Genomic DNA, 17155 nt, shown 5'->3' on the forward strand with positions numbered 1-17155 from the left:
GGGGGACCTCTGGGGTGGGTCTGGGTGTCAGAGTACAGGGTTGGGACCCTCTGGGGTGGGTCTGGGTGCCAGGGTGTGGGATTGGGATCCCCTTTGGATCACTCTCTGTGCCAGGCTGGAGGGCTGGAACCCTCTTTGATGGGTCTGTGTGCCAGGGTGTGAGGTTGGAACCCCCTGGATGGGTCTGTGTGCCAGGTTGGGGCTTGGAACCCCTTTGGATGGGTCTGGGTGCCAGGGTGTTGGGTTAGAACCCCCTGGATGGGTCTGTGTGCCAGGCTGGGGATTGGAACCCCTTTGGATGGGTCTCGGTGCCAGGTTGGGGCTTGGAACCCCTTTGGATGGGTCTGTGTGCTAGGTTGGGGATTGGAACCCCTTGGATGGGTCTGTGTGCCAGAGTGTGGGATTGGGATCCCCTTTGGATCACTCTCTGTGCCAGGCTGGGGGGCTGGGACCCCCTTGGGTGGGTCTGTGTGCCAGAGTGTGGGTTAGAACCCCCTTGGGTGGGTCTGCGTACCAGGGCAGGGGATTAGAACCCCTTTGGATGGGTCTGTGTGCCAGAGTGTGAGGTTGGGACCCCCTTGGATGGGTCTGTGTGTCAGAGTACAGGGTTGGGACCCTCTTGGGTGGGTCTGGGTACCAGGTTGGGGATTGGAACCCCTTTGGATGGGTCTGTGTGCCAGGCTGGGGGGCTGGGACCCTCTTGGGTGGGTCTGGGTGTCAGGACAGGGGATTGGAACCCCTTGGATGGGTTTGTGTGCCAGGCTGTGGGATTTGGATCCCTTTTGGATGGCTCTCTGTACAAGGCTGTGAGGTTGGGACCCCTTTGAATGGGTCTTGGATGGGTTTGTGTACCAGGCTGTGGGATTAGAACCTCTTTGATGGCTCTGTGTGCCAGGGTGTGGGGTTGGGATCACCTTTGGATGGCTCTCTGTGCCAGGCTGTGAGGTTGGGACCCCTTTGAATGGGTCTTGGATGGGTCTGTGTGCCAGGCTGTGGGATTGGGGCCCCTTGGATGGGTCTGTGTGTCAGGGTGTTGGGTTGGAACCCCTTGGATAGGTCTGTGTGACAGGGCATGGGGTTGGAACCCTCTTGGATGGGTCTGTGTGCCAGACTGTGGGGGTTTGAGACCCCCTTGGATAGGTCTGTATGTCAGACTGTGGGATTGAAACCCCTTGGGTGGGTCTGTATGCTAGGGCAGGGGATTGGGACCCCCTTTCATGGGTCTGTGTGCCAGGCTGTGGGGTTGGGACCCTCTTGGATAGGTCTATATGTCAGGATGTGGGGTTTGGACCCCCTTTGATGGGTCTGTGTGCCAGGCTGTGGGGTCAGGACCCCTCAGGCTGCAGGTGTCCGTCCCCTCAGAGGAACCTGCCCCTGTGGGTGTTGCTGACCCATGCAGGGCTGTTTGCCCCTCTTCTCACCTCAGCAGAGGATTTCTCTCTCTGCCTCTGGTTTCCAGGAGGCTGCTGGCAAAGCCTGGGCTGGGGAGCACCACAGATTTGTGGCTGTTGTTGTGTTTGCACAGGGAAGAGCAAACATGGGTGTCTGTTCACAAGTGTGGAAAGAGCACTGAGTGCTTGAGGCAGTGTTTGTTTTTGGGTCCCTGCTGCTGGCCCCGCGTGCCCAGCTGGCACGTTGCTTAGATCTGCTGCAAGAGCACAGGCCACTTGCATGCCACAAGCCATTCTTGGTGTGCTTGGGATGAAATGATCCAGAGCTGAGGCATATGGGATGTCTCAACTGTCCATCCACTCATTAACTCTGGCTTTTCTTAGGATCGTGCATATCTTTTATCTTCCCCTCAATAACAGTGTCACAGCCATTCCTCTGTTGCTTTTCCTTCCCCATTTCTCATGGCTCTGTTGCTACCTGTGGTCTGGTTGCCCAGCCCTGGAAATGGCTTTAGGACTTATGCTGAGGGCATTTCATTGTGTCAGTGGCCAAGTGCAACCCAGAGTGGTGCCAGCCCAATCTGGCAAATATAGATATTGCAGGATTAAGCTGGAGGGATGGAAAGAGGGCCTGAATTGGCTTCCTGGAGGTGCTCCTGTCTCTGCACTGCACTGGGAAGGTAATTTTCTCTATTTCTGGATGACTGTGCCCTGCCATCTGCTCCAAACTCCTGCACTGCTCTGGAGTTTCTGTCTTTTGGCAGCAGCTCTTCCATGCTGTGCCTAAGGATGTCCCCTTGGCAGCTGCACCTCTACAAAGTGTCCAAATTCCAACCAAGCCCTTGCCCTGGAGTCCAGCAGAGAGGGTCCTGAGCACTTGGTCATGCAGCACTTGGCTCTGAGTGACAGGGTGAGCTCTGTACCCCATTATCTCTGCAGGAATGTCTGTAGGGAAGCCACAAGCTGCTGGCAGCAGGTGTGGATTGTGCTGCTGGGATTGTGTGTGAGAGGAACCCCTGGAGCCATCAGGGGAAGGACACTTGGCCAAGGGCTCAGGAACTGCAGGAGCTGCTCAGCCCCACAGGCACTCTGCTCACCTGCAGCCCAGGGCTGATGGTTCCTGGCCCTCCCTTTGTGCACAGGGAGTGCTGAGCTGGACTGCCTGGGCAGCAGAGCCTCACCAGAAGTTGGGAGCTGCAATTTTATTGTCCCTGTCCCTACACAGATTCTTTTTCTGCCTTGTGAGAGCGACACATGTGATCACCAGGGTGTTTTAAGGAAGGGAACAGCAGAGAGAGTCTGTCCTGCAGCCAAAATAACTTCCTTTGGATCCTGCTGTCCCCTGTTCTGTCCCCAACAGCAGCGTGAGAGCCTTCCTGATGTCAGCTGGTGAGAAACGTGCCACCATCCGACAGTCAGTCCCTGTGACTGCTCCTTTCTTGTTGCTTCTCCACGAGATCAGCTGTGTCTGCGTGGTGTTTAAAAAATGCAGGTTTTGTCATGGTAACAAGGCAATGCAGAGGAGGGAAGACGGGCACAGATAAGAGCCCTCCCTTCTGCTCTCCCCTCAGCTGAGTTTATCTGCAGTTTCCTGGCAGGGTGGTGAGTGCTGGCACTGGGGTGCTGCGCTGAGAGACAAGAAAAGTGTGCAAGGAGGGTGTTCAGGCAGGGCCTTTAAACGTGTGTTGTGTAATCATCTGAGAGAGGGAGCAGGAGGAGAGGAAAGGACAGGGGGTGAATGGGCAAAGGCAGCACAAGGAGAGCCCTGGACTCTCCTGCATGAGGTGATGGGAGGGTGCCCCAGGAAACATAAATAATGGTTGTGCAGTGATCTTTTCTGTCTGAGGATCCTGCAGCACTTCCCATAGGTGTAGTTCCTGCCCTGGTGAGAGGTAAACATCCAGAAGCCATTTTATTTTCATGAAGACATCCAGGAGAGTTATGGCATCAGGACCCTCCTTCCTTTGTGGGGTGGCCCTCAATCAGCACCTTAATCCTAGTCCATACACAGCAGTCCCAAATCTGGCAGGGATGGAGCTGGTTCCTCAGTCTGGAGCACAGGCTCTGTGTTGTGCCATCTCACCCCACTCTGGGCTGCTGCCTTACCTGTTCACCTGCTGCATTCCCTTCTCCCTGGCGTTCCAGGGCCCTTTGTGTGACCCCGGGCTCTGTGGGGAGAAGCCAGCAGGTCTCAGAGTGGGTCAGGGCAGGTGCAGCCCCCACGAGCTGGGCAGGGTGTCAGTGTCTGTCTGTCTGTCTGTGCCAGCTCCTGCTGGGAGCAGCTCTGGCCTGGTCAGACTCTAGATGGGGCTGAAGAGTTGGAGATCGTGCCCTGAGCGCTGTGCCCGGCCTGGCTGGCTTTACCTTGGGCATCCAGGACCCTTCCTGGGTCAAACAAAAACAAAGCCCTTGGCTGTGCTTGCCTGCAGACCCCAGGAGAGGGGACAGAGCCTGTCTGGGTGGGGGTCCCAGAGGGCTCAGGGAGGGCACAGAGCCTCGTTCCCCACGTGGCGGCAGCGAGGGACAGGCGAGGGCATCGCGTGCGCTGCCACGGGAGCGAGCTCTGGGGCTGGCTTTGCGCGATCGTCCCGTGGGCGAGGCTGAGTCACCGCCCAGGGGTGTGTGCCGGCAGGCGGGAGGAGGAGGATGCCAAGCAAAAAGAGGGGCTCAGCCAAGGCTCCAGCCCCTCTCAAGAGCCTCCCCACCTCGAATGTCACTGCAGGGACAGCAGGCGCCTTCCCAGAGCCGGTGTCACCAGTTCACTCGCGCTGTGACGCGCCTTCCTTCCTCCTTTCCCTCGCAGCCTTTGCTATGATTCATGTTTGCCCGTGGCTGCGAATGGTCGTGCACATAAAACAAACCACAGTCCCCTTCCCCTGGGGAGGGAGACAGACAATTCCAGTCCAGCCTTGGAAACAGCTAAAGCAGTGCTAGGCTTCAGCCCAGCTCCATTTTTAAGTGGCTGTGATCAACCAAGTTCAGCTCAGCAGGTCCTGCCCGGCATGGCTGTGAGCAACTCAAAAATCCCCAAAACTTAGGCAGCCAAATGCTGAGTAACATTTCTAATGCCTGTTCTGTCTTATCCCCTGCCCGTGCCGGGGGTGCTGGGCTCTCTCTGGTGCTCTGCAAACATGATAGTCATCACTAAAGTGGAAGTTTTTAAGACTGCATTAACCCTTTTGGGGGGGCAGAGATTCCTTTCTCCTCACTTACAATATCTCAGGGCACTGCTGAGGGTGATGTCCACTCTGGGAATCATTAATTCCCAGTTTACACACTTTTCACCCCAGCTGAACACCACCGAAGGAGCAGTCCCTATGCTGCTCCTGGCCATGCAGGTGGAATTTATCCCAGGGTTTTGGACACTAATCCCAGCAGGATCTGGTGGAAAACTGGCGCTCGCCTGGTTAACAAGCACAGGGAAGAGGATTGCTCACTCAATTGCACAAGCTGAACTCCAGCCAGTTCTTGATTTCTTAGAACTAAGTGAAGTGATGTCCCAGACATCACCGCGTCGCCAGTTGGCCGTGTCAGGAGCCCAGATCCAGCTGTGGCCTGTTCCCAGCCCTGGGAATGGCTCTTGGGAAGGGAAGGATGTGGGTCAGTGTGTGCTCTGGCCCTTGGCTCTGACCTGGGGCACTGCAAGGAGAGAGGCTTCAGTGAGGAATCCCCCCTGGCCACAGCCCACAGCTGTGACCCTGGGAATGGGGATTCTGTCCAAAGATGGGGTGGGATGTCAGACTGGAGCTGCAGGGGGAGTCTGAGGGGAAAGGATGGGAGCTGGAAAGGAGTTCTGGGGGACAAGGATGGGGATTTTGAGGGGCAATGATGGGGATTTTGGGGGACAAAGACAGGGATTTTGGGGGACAAGATTAGGAGCTGGAAGGAAGTTTTGGGGAGCAAGGATGGGAGCTGGAAAGGGATTTTTAGGTTATGAATAGGAGCTGGAAGGAAGTTTTGGAGAGCAAGGATGAGAGCTGGAAAGGGCTTTTGAGGGTCATGAATAGGAGCTGGAAGGAAGTTTTTTGGGGCAAGGATGGTGCTCGAGAGGAAATTTGTGGGGGAAAGCATGGAGCTAGAAGTGGAATTTGCGGAGCAAGGACAGAAGCTCGAGAAGGACTTGGGGCCAAGGATGGGAGCTGCAGGGAGTCTTGGGGGGCAGCACCAGGGGTCACTGGCAGGGCTCAGCTCACGTTTCCCGGTGATGTCTCTGAGTTGCGGAGCCCCATCGGGACGGGACCCAGCCCCGCACGGTCCAACCCCCCGGCAGCTCTCCGTGCCGAGGGGCCGATCCGCACATGCTCCCTGCCTTGTTTTGCAGGGCCGGGCCCGGCCCGTCCCGCCCCGCCGGGGCCGCCCCCGGCAGCGCCGGGCGCTTAAAGCCGGGCCCAGCCGAGCTCAGCCGGGTTGAGCCGCATCGCGCCGGTCTGGGCTGAGCCGCGCCATGATTTTCGATCGCCTCAAACGCTTCTCGATCGTGCTGGAGGGCGCGGAGCGGGACGGCCCGGCCGCCTTCAGCCCCGGGCAGGCGGTGTCGGGCCGCGTGGTGCTGGAGCTGGCGGCGGCCGCGCGGCTCGGGGCGCTGCGGCTGCGGGCCATGGGCGCTGCCCGCGTCCACTGGACCGAGTCCCGCAGCGCCGGCTCCAGCACCGCCTACACGCAGAGCTACAGCGACCAGGTGGAGTTTCTGAGCCACCGCGATACGCTGATGGCACCCCCAGGTACGGCATCACCTCCCCTGGTACAGCATCCCTTGCCCGAGGGGCACCCCGGGGTACAGCATCGCCTGCCCCGGGTGCGGGCATCCCTTGCCCGAGGGGCACCCCTGGGTACAGCATCCCTTGCCCGAGGGGCACACCCGGGTACAGCATCCCTTGCCCGAGGGGCACCCCGGGGTACAGCATCGCCTGCCCCGGGTGCGGGCATCCCTTTGCCCGATGGGCTGCAGCACCCTCGAGGCTGAAGTAACAGGGGTGTGGGGCAGCCTGGGCACCCCGGCTGTTGGGTGCTCCAAACACCCCAGCCGGCTGAAATCTCGGTGCCTGGGGCAAGCGCTGATGGTGGGTGCATGGCACCCCAAAACTGCAGAAATCTGGAGGCCGGGGACAGCTTGGCTGCTGAGTGCATGACACACTGGCGAGCTGAAATTTGGTGCATGGGTGCTTTAGGGTCTGAGCGCTCTGGGAATGGGCTGTGTAGGTCCTCACACATGTTCTGGGTGCATCCCGAAATCGGCACCTCGGTTCGGGACAAGGCTCCCCCTTTTCTCTGAGCTATTCAGGAAAGCAGCGTTGAAACACTGTGGAAGTTAGGAGCTTGTTTTGAGTATCAGGAGTTGTCTTAAATAATCCCCTCTGCGAACTCTTGAGGGGCATGGGGGCTTGACCAGCCACTCTCCCTCCAGCTGGGCATATTGGGCTCTCATCTGAAGCTGGGGCAGGGTGGCTGCAGGATAAAGCAGAGCCCACCTGAGGAAGCTGCCCAGCTCTCCAGGAGATGGCTCTGGGCCGTGCAGACACATGGAATGCAGACAGTGCCCAGCTCTTGTCACAGCTGCTCAGCCCTGGCAGAAACTCTGCTGTGCCTTCATGCTGCTCCTTGCTGGGTGCTGCACACCTCTGTGACCTGCCCGGGGAGGAAGTTCTGCAGGAAGGGAGCTAATCCTGCTCAATCTGTTTTGTCCACAGACAATGGTGAGGCCACTGTCCTGCCAGCAGGAAAGCACGAGTTCCCATTCACCTTCCAGCTCCCTGAGTAAGTTCTCATTTTTTGGTGGAGAGGGCTTATTTAAAATGAGGGTTTTTTTGAGTGATACCCTTCTAAAATTGTTTGTTGCTTGTGCCCAGGACTCTGGCCACCTCCTTCGAGGGGAAGCACGGCAGTGTGCGCTACTGGGTGAAGGCCAAGCTGCACAGACCCTGGGCAACAGTGAAGAAAGCAAAGAAGGAGTTCACAGTGATTGAACCCATTGACATCAACACTCCTGCACTGCTGGTGAGCTCCCCCTGCTCCACCCCAGGGCTCTGGCATCTAAAACTTACCCAGGAAGCCCATGGGGAAGGTGTCTGCCTTCCCTTCAGCATTACAGAGCCTGGTTTCCAGATGGAATATTTTGCCCCCTGTAACTTGTGCCCTCCAGCATTACCTGGGCTGAGGCAGAGGTCAACTGTGCCTCTTTGTTTTTGGAAACTTTAATGCATTGCAACAGCTTCTTGCATCAGATACCTGAGAAGTTGCTGATGCTCCCCAGCAGGTTCTTGGTGCCAGGGAGATGATTGCTTTGAGTTTCATTCTTAGTTACTAAATAGCCTAAATATTTCCCTTTCTCTAGGCTCCCCAGGCAGGTGCTAAGGAGAAACTTGCTCGTGCCTGGTACTGCAACCGTGGCCAAGTATCTGTGACTGCCAAGATTGACCGAAAAGGCTACACCCCAGGTGAGACCAGGTGCTGGGGCCCTTGAACCTCAGTGGGCTCTGGGGTAGAGGCCAGAGGAGGGGGTTTGGGTCACTGTGAGCTGGCAGGCAATCTTTACTGTGTGCACCTGATGTGGGCAGTGTCCTTGGGTCGCTCCTCCTGGTTGAACCCCTGTGCCTGCCCAGCCAAACAGTGTGGCCAACCCTTGGTGGGCCTGTGCAGCATTTCCTCAAGGCAGGACTGGGCTGTGCCTCCCCTCCTCACGTGTGTGTGTGTCTCTTCTGTCAGGTGAGGTCATCCCCATCTTTGCTGAGATCGACAACTGCACGAGCCGTGCAGTGGTGCCCAAGGCAGCCATAATCCAGACCCAGACCTTCATTGCCCGGGGCACCAAGAAGCAGAAGAAGTCAGTGGTGACCAGTATCACTGGGGACCCCATTCCTGCTGGGAAGAGGGAGGTGTGGCACGGACGGGCACTGAAGATCCCGCCCGTGGGACCGTCCATCCTCCAGTGCCGCATCATCCAGGTGGAATACTCGCTGAAGGTGAGGGAATTCCCTCCTGCACAGCTCTCCTCCAGCTCAGGGGAGATGTCTGCCCCTCCAGACTGGGAGAACACCACCAGCTAAGCTTCCCTGCTGCTCTCTGTCTCGGCAGGTTTGTGTGGATATTCCTGGGACGTCCAAGCTGCTCCTTGAACTGCCTCTGGTCATTGGGACCATCCCACTTCATCCCTTCGGGAGCCGCACCTCCAGTGTCAGCAGCCAGTACAGTGTCAACCTGGACTGGCTCAGCCCCATCCCAGAGCAGCTGGAGGGTGAGCATCTCCTTCTCCCTGGCATAAACCCCCTGCTCAGGAGAGTGAGATGCAAAGTTCTCAACTGGGCCAGTTTGGTTTTTTTTTTTTTTAACCTATTTTTAGTATTGTGGCGTTCTGGGTTCCCTCCTCGGGGAACTGAGAGGGTTTGGGATACAGTGGGTTTGAAGCCCTTTTACCCCCATTTATGGTGAGTGTTTGCTATTCCCTGATGGTTCTCCTTTCTCTTCAGCCCCCCCTGAGTACTCAGCAGTCGTGTCCAGCCCGGAGGCTGAGCAGAGCCTGGCTCCTCCATGCCGCAGCGAGCTCGGGGACATCCTGGAGGGTCCCTTCTTTGCCTACATCCAGGAATTCCGCTTCCGACCCCCTCCGCTGTATTCAGAGGTGATTAATCCCTCCAGGCTTGGAGGCTGGTGGAGGCTGGGATGTGCCTCTGCTAAAAGAGAGGGTTTTTGACTCTGGACTTGGTTCTGCAGGTGGATCCAAACCCCTCCTCAGACACCATCCGCCCGCGCTGCATGACCTGCTGATCTGGTGAGGGCATCGGCCGCGTGTGACAGCGTGACAATCCCTGGGGATGGCAGCTTGCACCCTCACAGCACTTGGGTCTGGAAACGGGGATTGGGACCCCGACCCCGCTCACTGCCCTCGGCCACTCCTGCTGTGACTGTGCCACGGGCCCAGAGCCAGCGGGGCCACGGGAGGACACGAGGGGCTGGCGCTGTGGAACGGCCCCGTGTGTGCCTGGGCAGGACACACAGGGTTCAGGACTGCCCTGGGATTTTGGGGTTGGAACAGGGAATACGAGCCCAGATTGCTCTCCCCTTGCCTGCAGTGCCACACTCCAAAACTTCTGTCGGCTCCTGGTGTGGAAAACAGGAGCTTCAAGGCATTTCTCAGGATTACTGGAGAATGTTTGGGTTGGGCCCCAGGGCAATGCAGGTGCAGCCCTTTGCCCGTGGCTCACCAGGACTGCAGGTCCCCCAGGCAATGAAAGGTCCTTTTCTGGCTGGATGAAGTAGAGGGCTCAGCCACTGCTGATAATCTTTGCCACAAACCTGTGGGTACCTGTGGGGGGAATGGTTTGAGCCACTTAACCAAACTCTAAAAGCCTCCAGGGGCTGATACAAGGACTTGGTGGATGAATTTATGACCTGTGGCAGTGTTTTGGTGCCATTAACTAAGAACAGGAAAGCTGGTTCATGAATGTCAGCATCAAACCTGCACAGTGTGCTGGTGCCTGCTCCAAGATGGGGCTGAAACCAGCCCCCAAACTGTGGTACCAGCACAGGGCGTTGGACTTGTGGCAAGTGGCCAAGGGAGAGAGAGGGAAGCCCAGTCTAAGGCTGGTGGCAGCCACAGGTGCTGGTGGGAGATGTGAAGTTGGGATGAATCCTTCAAGGCTGGGAGTCCTTGATGGCCATAAAGGGGATCAGGGTGCCTGGTGGTGTGAGGGCACAGCAGCAGCCTGTGCTCACTGGGGTGGGAACCAGTGTGGGAAGGGTGAGCTGGATGTTGTGGTGAGGAGCCAGGGGCTGACCCTGCTCACTGCAGGGGGACCTGAGCAGAGTTTGGGAGCTGAGGACCTTTGCATTCCCTCACTGAGACAATCCCTGGCCATGCACAACCAAAGCCAGTGTGCCTTGGGCTCTGTGCTGGGGTTGCTCAGATGAGTCTTTTCTATCTGTGAACACTTTTGTAATGACCACTCTTTGTCTCTACTCTTTTTGTACAACTTTTTGGTGGGGAATTTTTTGTCTGAAATAAATTCTTTAAACCAAACTGTTGCCTGGATAGTTTTCTGTTCCTCTTTCTGCTTCCTGTAGTCTGGAGCCGTGCTGTGGCTTTTGGGATGTGGGAGTGCTCCCTGCTCTCTCTTCACTGCTCTGCAGGCACCCAGCTCCACCCTGTGCCCAGTCCTGTACTGGGATTAACTGGGTGATTAACTGGGTCACTTGGTCAGCACTGCTCCCCACGGAATTGGTCCCTTGAGCCTCCAGCTCCTCCACATCTTTGCAGTTTTGGCATTTTTCCCCATTACATGGGATGCAGGGCTGCGAATAAACCTGTTGTATTTTTCTACATTTGCTTCCTGTTTATGTCCAGGCCCCTTGAGGACAGACACATTTTCCTCTATGCCAGAAGCCTGGCAGGGACCCAACAGGTCCAGCTGGGAGCTGGGACACTCCTGTGTTGGCTCAGCCAGTCCTAACCATGGTTGGGATCAGCCCCATGTTGTGTTGGCTGGGAGCTGCTGCCATGTGGGAAGAGCAGGGAGCCTGCTTCACCTGCTTCCTCGGGCTGGAATTTGGTTTTTCACAGCATTTCTGTGCTCCACATCTCTGCTAGGCATGGCAAATCTGAGTGCATACAGGGCAGGGTTTGAATCAGGGCATTGGTTTTCTCTTGCACGGACTGTGCTGCTTAAAAATACTGCCACTGGAATGTGATTTCCTCCCCTCTTTATTTATTTTTTTTTTTTTATTTGCTGAGCTGCTCAGCCCTGCAGCTGTATCAGAGCACGTGCTCCTGCCCTGGGCCAGGGGAGAGAACTTGTCCCTGCACTTGCCTGTGAGAACCTGGTGCTCCTGCAACCTTTATTCAAATCTGCTTTTTATTTGGCATCCCTGGTGCTCTGATTAATTTTTCCCGGGGGAGGATTAACCACCTCACAGAGAATTTGTTTGCATCCCCGTTTGGGGGGGGATCATGTCTGGATCTGCCACTGGCAGCAGCAGCCGTGGCCTCTTGAGGGTTTTTTGGTGACATCAAAGGGGACACAAAGCCCAGCGCTGCACCCGCAGGTGAAGATGGCCCCGAAGGCAGCCCTGTGACCAGGCTGATCCCTGCCAGCTCCAGCCTGGCACAAGGGAGCCATTCTGTGCCGACAAACGCCGAGCAGCGGGGATGGCCGGGGGCTGCTGGTCAGCCCCGGATCATCTGCCCCGGCTGACAAGGAGATGTTTATTCCCGGGCAGGGGGGGAGGCGAGCGCCCCGCACCCCGTGCCCGTCCCGCTGCGTCTTTCTGGGCACCCGCGTCACACGGTGACGGGGACAGGCCATGCCGGGCCGGGGAACCCCGAGCCTGGGGGACAGATCTCTCCAGCCGGGATTCTTGTGAACGCCTCCAGGTTCTTCTCGTACAGTCGGGCAGTAGCGCAGCGAGGTTGGGAGGGCATGGCCAAGCTGGGGCTCCTTCCAGGAAAGAGCTGCACTCCTAAATCCCGAACCCTGGAGGGGCTAAAAATACCTCGTCTGGACATTTGGAGCCAGGGCACGGTGCAGACCCTTCCAGGCAGCGCTTTCACAACTGCTGGCAGTGCTGCCGGTGCTGCCTCCAACCTTCTGTTGTTTATCTGCCCCGGCTCCAAAGTCCTGATTGAACAGCCCGGGCTGTTCCAGGTTTATTGGCACGGGGGATTTGGGCTCCCCGGGGGTCTGCTGAGCCGGAACGGCCCCGTGCCCTGCGCGGCAGCACCGAGACCCGACCCCGGGCAGCAGGCGCGTGATGCAATTACAGTGCCGGGATTATTTATAGCTCTTGGCCCCGTGCGCTGGAAAATGCTGCCCAGACCATCCGTCAGAATCTGCTCTTTGCGAGGTGCACGGAAACACACCTCCAGCCCCTGCTCTGCTCCTCTACCCTGTCATTTTTGCCTTTCAGTCCCAAAATTGTGGGACCCCTTTGTCTCCGCCGCAGGGCTGCTGGGAACCCTCTCCCCACTGCAGGGTGCTGGGACACCCCCGTCCTGCGGCACCTTTCTGCAGCATTTTGGGGGGCTCCCCCTTCCCCCAGCCCTGCCCGTCCCTGGAGGATGCTCGGAGCCATCCAGTGACCCCAGCCCGCAGCTCAGGCCGCTGTCCTGTGGCCTGGGGGTCGGTGGCGGGGGGGACGGTGACACACGAAGTTTGTGACCGTCCCGGCCCTGGCAGGGACAGAATGTGCCGGGGCTGGCGCAGCCCTGCGAAGGCCGGGATTAGCTGCGCCGCTGCTGCCTCCGGCCCGGGCGCCCGTCCAGCTCCCAAAACAAGCACCGCCTTCCCCCATCCCAGCTGGGCTGGGCCCTGCGGGGTGCAGCTCACCCCAGAACCTGCCGAGAGGCACCCACCGGGGGCTGATCTGTTTGCAGCGGGCACGGGCAGTGATGGTAACTCTGGTTTTTGGCCGAAGCGGAATGACCCGCTCTGTCGGGGTTCAGGCACTGCCCAAATTCAGCATCTTTGTGCCGGTGGGATGCTGGGCTCGCAGCACTCGCACCTTGTGCTGAGGGACGCTCAGGGACACGGGGACCTGCCCAGCCCGAGTTACAGGGTCCCTGAGCACCCCGGGGACCCGCACAGTCCCAGCAGCGCTAGGCCTTGCTGTGGGTTTGCTCCAGCCTCAGAAGCTCCAGGGCTCAGTCCTGGCAGCATTTTTGGAATCGGGGACTCTGAGACTCCCCTTCGTGCGGCAGAGCTCTGCCAGAGCTGCGGGAAGCAGCCGTGCACCCCGACATGCCGGGGCGGCATCGCGGCCGCCCTCCGCCCGCTGACTCAGCCGCCTGTTTGCCGGAGCTGCTCCCGCCCACGGAAACCGCAGGCAAAGTCCCCGCATCGCTGCGCTGGGGCTTTTCCCTCCGGCTCGACAGGAATCGCAGCTTTTCCCCAGCCTAGTGCGGGCAGCGAGTCCCTCCGGCTGCGGGGAAAACCTGCTGAGAAACCGCAGGATTTTTTTATTCCAAACCGGTTTTTTTTAATGCTAAAACACGGGGTCTGGAATAGCTGGATGGCCGTGTTGCACGTGCGACACGTCCCGTCCCCTGTGAGCATCGTGCCAGCAGCATGGTGACATCACCAGGACACCCCACAAACCCCGATGGTCATCGGTGCTGCCGGTATTGTCTTTGCAGCAAACCGCCCCCTTTATTCACTCTATCAAAACCAACCCCTTGTTTTTTCGGGTCTGACTCCGCTTTTGGGGTCCCTCGTTGTTGGCACTGCCCGGTCCTTTGCACAGTCTCTCTTCGCTCTCTCCTCTCCTCGGGCAATGGAAAATTTTTGTGACTTTTTGACTTTCCTCCAGTTGTTTGGGAGCGAGGAAGGGGCCGGTGCCGCGCACAAACATGTCTATGTATAAACACTGGGGACCGAGCCAGGGATGGAGCCGCCGGCACCGGAGCCTCCTCACGGAGCCGAGTGTCCCCTCTCCTGCCGGGTCCCCAGTGTGACCAGCCATGCTCACTGACCCAGAGCCGTCCTCGTGGGGACGCAAATATTTTGGCTTTGTTAAAAAAACCCCAAAACAACAACACTTAAAAGAAAAAAATCCTCCATTCCCGGGTCATCCAGCGGCACGTGATGTGTTGGCACACAAACAGGGAGCTTTGGGACAGCGCCCGCACAGCTGGGGACGGGGCATGGCTCCCACGCCACGCGCGGGGACGGGCTGGCATCCGCGGGTGACACGGCCGTGCCCTGTGCCACGGATGTGGCGCGATGGGACTTTGCTCCCGGCGTCGCTGCCCGCCCCGGCTGGATTTGTCACTCCCACAAATCCCGGAGAAGTGCCCGTCCAGCCCCGGGTGGGTGCGCGGCCCCCGCCGTGCCCGAGGGGATGCGGCACGGTGACATCCGTGACCCCGCAGACAGGGGTCACCAGGGAGGAACGAGGGGCCCCCTGGTCACTGGTGAGCTGCTCTGGGTGTCAGTGGGGACACAGTTGTCACCTCGGCACAGATGGGGCAGCCTTGTCAAACTCCACGGCTCTGATCCCGCCCAAGCCCCGACCTCAAAGTCTTCAGAAACCGGGTTGTGCTCCTTTATAACTCCCTATCACCCTGCAAGAAGCCGCAAATTTGAGTTGATTTCAACAAAAACAAAACAAAACAAAAAACAAACAAACAACAAAAAAAACAGACCAAGCTCGGTTTGGGAGTAGAAGAAGGGTCCAAGCCAGCTCTCAGGGATGCTCACACATCACCAGCAGCCTGCAATGGACCCCCTCCCATTTCCCAGCCTCTTTAGCAAGCCTGAAGGCGTTATCTTTAAGCGCGAGAGGTTATGTGGAGCAGGGAGAGGGATTTTCCTGCTGAGCAGCTGTGTAAATGCCACCGCATCCCGGCCCAGCGATGGGGGCAGCGATAGCCCGGGGGGTCCGGGCTGGTTGGAGGTGGCTGCGCCGGGCAGCGCCGGTGGGGAGGGCGGTGCGGCGCTGCCGGACGGTCCCGGAGGGGCTCCAGCCGGTTCCCTCCGCTTTCCCGGCGGTTTTGGCGTGTGAAAAAAAAATGAGGGAGAGTCAATCTGCCTGCAAAGAGCTGGTAAACACCCTGGGAGCGGATCTGCGAGAAGGGGGGTTGCTCTTGGTCCTGTGTTTATCGCTGCAAAGCTGGGCTGGCGCCTTGCTGGGATGAGACAGATGGGGGGAGGCTGCTGGAAAAAGGCGATTTTTTGGGGGCTCTCTGGTTATCGAGTTGTCCTTAGCTCAACTCTGACCGTCTGCTTGAGCAAAATATGTTTATGCTGCAAAACCTCTGGCCGGCTCCGCTGCCAAGGGGGCAGGGAACGCGTGTGGCGATAAGGGCGCAGCGTCCTCCCCTTCCCGATCACCCGATACCCAGGGGAGCGCACGGAGGCAGCCGCCCGCCTCCCGACACCCTGAGTTTATGATTTCTTTTACTATTATTATAAAGTTTCCGTTGAAATAAAAAAAAAACAAAACAAAACAAAAAAATATACCACCATAATAATTCAGTAGCTGTCGCTTTGCAGAGCTGCCAAAGCCTGGAAAGCTCCGGCCGTGCCAGGGGCTGAGCTGCCCCCGGGGCTGCGAGCAGCCATCCGAGAACATTCGAACTGCAGGGAAGAAAACGCTTCCTGCCATGGGGCGGCTGTTCCGGGCAGGGAGAAGATGGTTTTTCAACCACTTCTCCCGGCTGGCGTGCTGGGGCTCGCAGCATCCCGGCGGGGTTTGCAGTGATCTGAGCATCCAGCGCCGGCCCGAGGGCAGCTCCGAGCCCCTCTCGGTGCTGGGGGGAGATGAAATATTCACTTTCGCTGCTGCTTCAAGCCGTTTTCCGAGGCTGATTTGGAAATAGCCGCGGCCCGGGTGAGGCTGCTGCAGCTGACGTGAGCAGGAAAGAGCCGGGGCGGCCCCGGGGCCTGTTTGCGAAGTAGAACCGAGTTGTTGTTGTTGTTGTGGCACCGAATGGTTGCAAAACACGGGCCCTGAAATACCCGTGACTTTCAAAACAAGCTGAGCCCAGCTGCAGCCAGAGGCTCTCTGTCCACATGTGTCCGTCTGTCCAGCCTGCAGCCCCTTCCCCGCTGGGGTTTTTTGGGGGTAGAAGAATCCCAGAAGCCTTTTTTAGGAAGGAAAAGCCCCAATTCCCCATCTGCAGAGGTTTCCTACAGGGAACTGCCAGGTGTTCTGCCCAGGGGAGCTTTGTAGTTCTTGGGAAGTGGATGAGATGAGCTGTCTGCAGCCCTTGAATTCTGCTTAGAATATAATAATAAAGAAAAAAAATCCCAGGGATCAGTTTGTTTGCTTAGGGATTAAGTCACCTAATCTGCCTGGCAGCGGGTGGCATTGTGGAGGTGGTGGCAGTGATGGCTTTTTGCCCAGCAAATAATCCTGCTCCCGGCCATGGCTGGTGGTCAGGCTGGGCTCAAAGCTCTCACTGGCATCAGCTCTTCTCCAGGATGGGGTTTAGGAGCAGGAAATGGTGATGGGTGCAGGGAAAGTGTTGGGGGATGGATGTATGGATGAGGGAAGGGGCTGGGAAAGGGATGGATGAATGAGGGAGGGGGTTGCAGAGTTGTGACCACCTCCCCTGCCCGTGTTAAGGCCAGGCTGTGGCTCTGCAGGGCTGTTTCCCCGAGACTGGAAAACAGGTTAGACTTCTCAATTTGAGAGCAAAACATCTTAATCTGGTGTTAAAATATCAGTCTGGGCCTACAGGGATGGACCTCTCCTTCTTCAGAGGCTCCAATCCCCCAAGGGCTGGTGTTAATAGGGCTGTGCAAACCCCTCTGGCTGTTGTATGTTCTATATCTGAGATCTCATCCCCCAAAACCAAGAGGAAATGCCTTCAAGTCACACCAGGAGAGGTTTAGGTTGGAGATTAGGAAAAATTTCTTCATTGACATGATTGTCAAGCACTGTCATAGGCTGCCCTGGGCAGTAGTGGAGTCACCAGCCCTGGAGGGATTTAAAAGCTGTGTGGCTGTGGCATTTGGGGACAAGGGTTAGTGGTGGGCTTGGCAGTGCTGGATTAATAGTTGGACTCGATGTGCTTAGAGGGTTTTTCCAACCTCAATGATCCTGTGGTTCTATAAAATAAGAGAGCCAAGAGCAAACCCCCAGGCTGCCACCACCTCCCTGCAGCTCCTTCTGGCTGCCCCACCTGCTTCCTTGGGATGCACTGCTGAATTTTCCACTCCACAAGAGCAAGTGGAGCCAGTTCAGTCCGTGTGCACATGTCCCCAGTGCCATTTGCTTTTGGGGACAGAGCACAGGACCCAGTGAGAATAGGGAGAATAGGGGTTTTCCCCTTT

The 17155-nt window shown here is 57.7% G+C and overlaps 2 protein-coding genes and 2 long non-coding RNA genes across 6 annotated transcripts in view; 3 read left to right on the top strand and 1 right to left on the bottom strand.

Moving 5' to 3' along the window:
• The first annotated feature begins 455 nt into the window (after positions 1–455).
• Positions 456–1319, top strand: LOC306813122. Its single transcript, XR_013776941.1, has 3 exons — positions 456–478; positions 856–976; positions 1263–1319. It is a non-coding gene; the product is annotated as an uncharacterized lncRNA (long non-coding RNA).
• Positions 1320–5669: 4350 nt separating this feature from the next.
• Positions 5670–10404, top strand: ARRDC2 (arrestin domain containing 2). The gene is made up of 8 exons (XM_079328242.1): positions 5670–6112; positions 7079–7145; positions 7238–7385; positions 7723–7825; positions 8094–8350; positions 8463–8622; positions 8855–9006; positions 9099–10404. The coding sequence occupies exons 1-8, from the start codon at positions 5836–5838 to the stop codon at positions 9150–9152; spliced, it is 1218 nt and encodes a 405-aa protein (XP_079184368.1). The 5' UTR covers positions 5670–5835; the 3' UTR covers positions 9153–10404.
• Positions 10405–14256: 3852 nt separating this feature from the next.
• On the bottom strand, positions 14257–14651 carry LOC306813126. Its single transcript, XR_013776943.1, has 2 exons — positions 14521–14651; positions 14257–14439 (listed from the first exon to the last, which is right to left on the bottom strand). It is a non-coding gene; the product is annotated as an uncharacterized lncRNA (long non-coding RNA).
• Positions 14536–17155, top strand: part of MAST3 (microtubule associated serine/threonine kinase 3) — a gene marked incomplete at its 5' end in the record, with an annotated part of 38876 nt that continues 36256 nt past the window's right edge. For all 3 annotated transcript variants that reach the window (XM_079328256.1, XM_079328262.1, XM_079328258.1), the window contains one exon: positions 14536–14919. In XM_079328256.1, the coding sequence (XP_079184382.1) occupies positions 14707–14919 (213 nt within the window). The remainder of the gene's footprint in view (positions 14920–17155) is intronic.

This window comes from Erithacus rubecula, assembly GCF_903797595.1.
Source record: "Erithacus rubecula genome assembly, chromosome: 28".
In the NCBI taxonomy this organism is placed as follows: Eukaryota; Metazoa; Chordata; class Aves; order Passeriformes; family Muscicapidae; genus Erithacus; species Erithacus rubecula.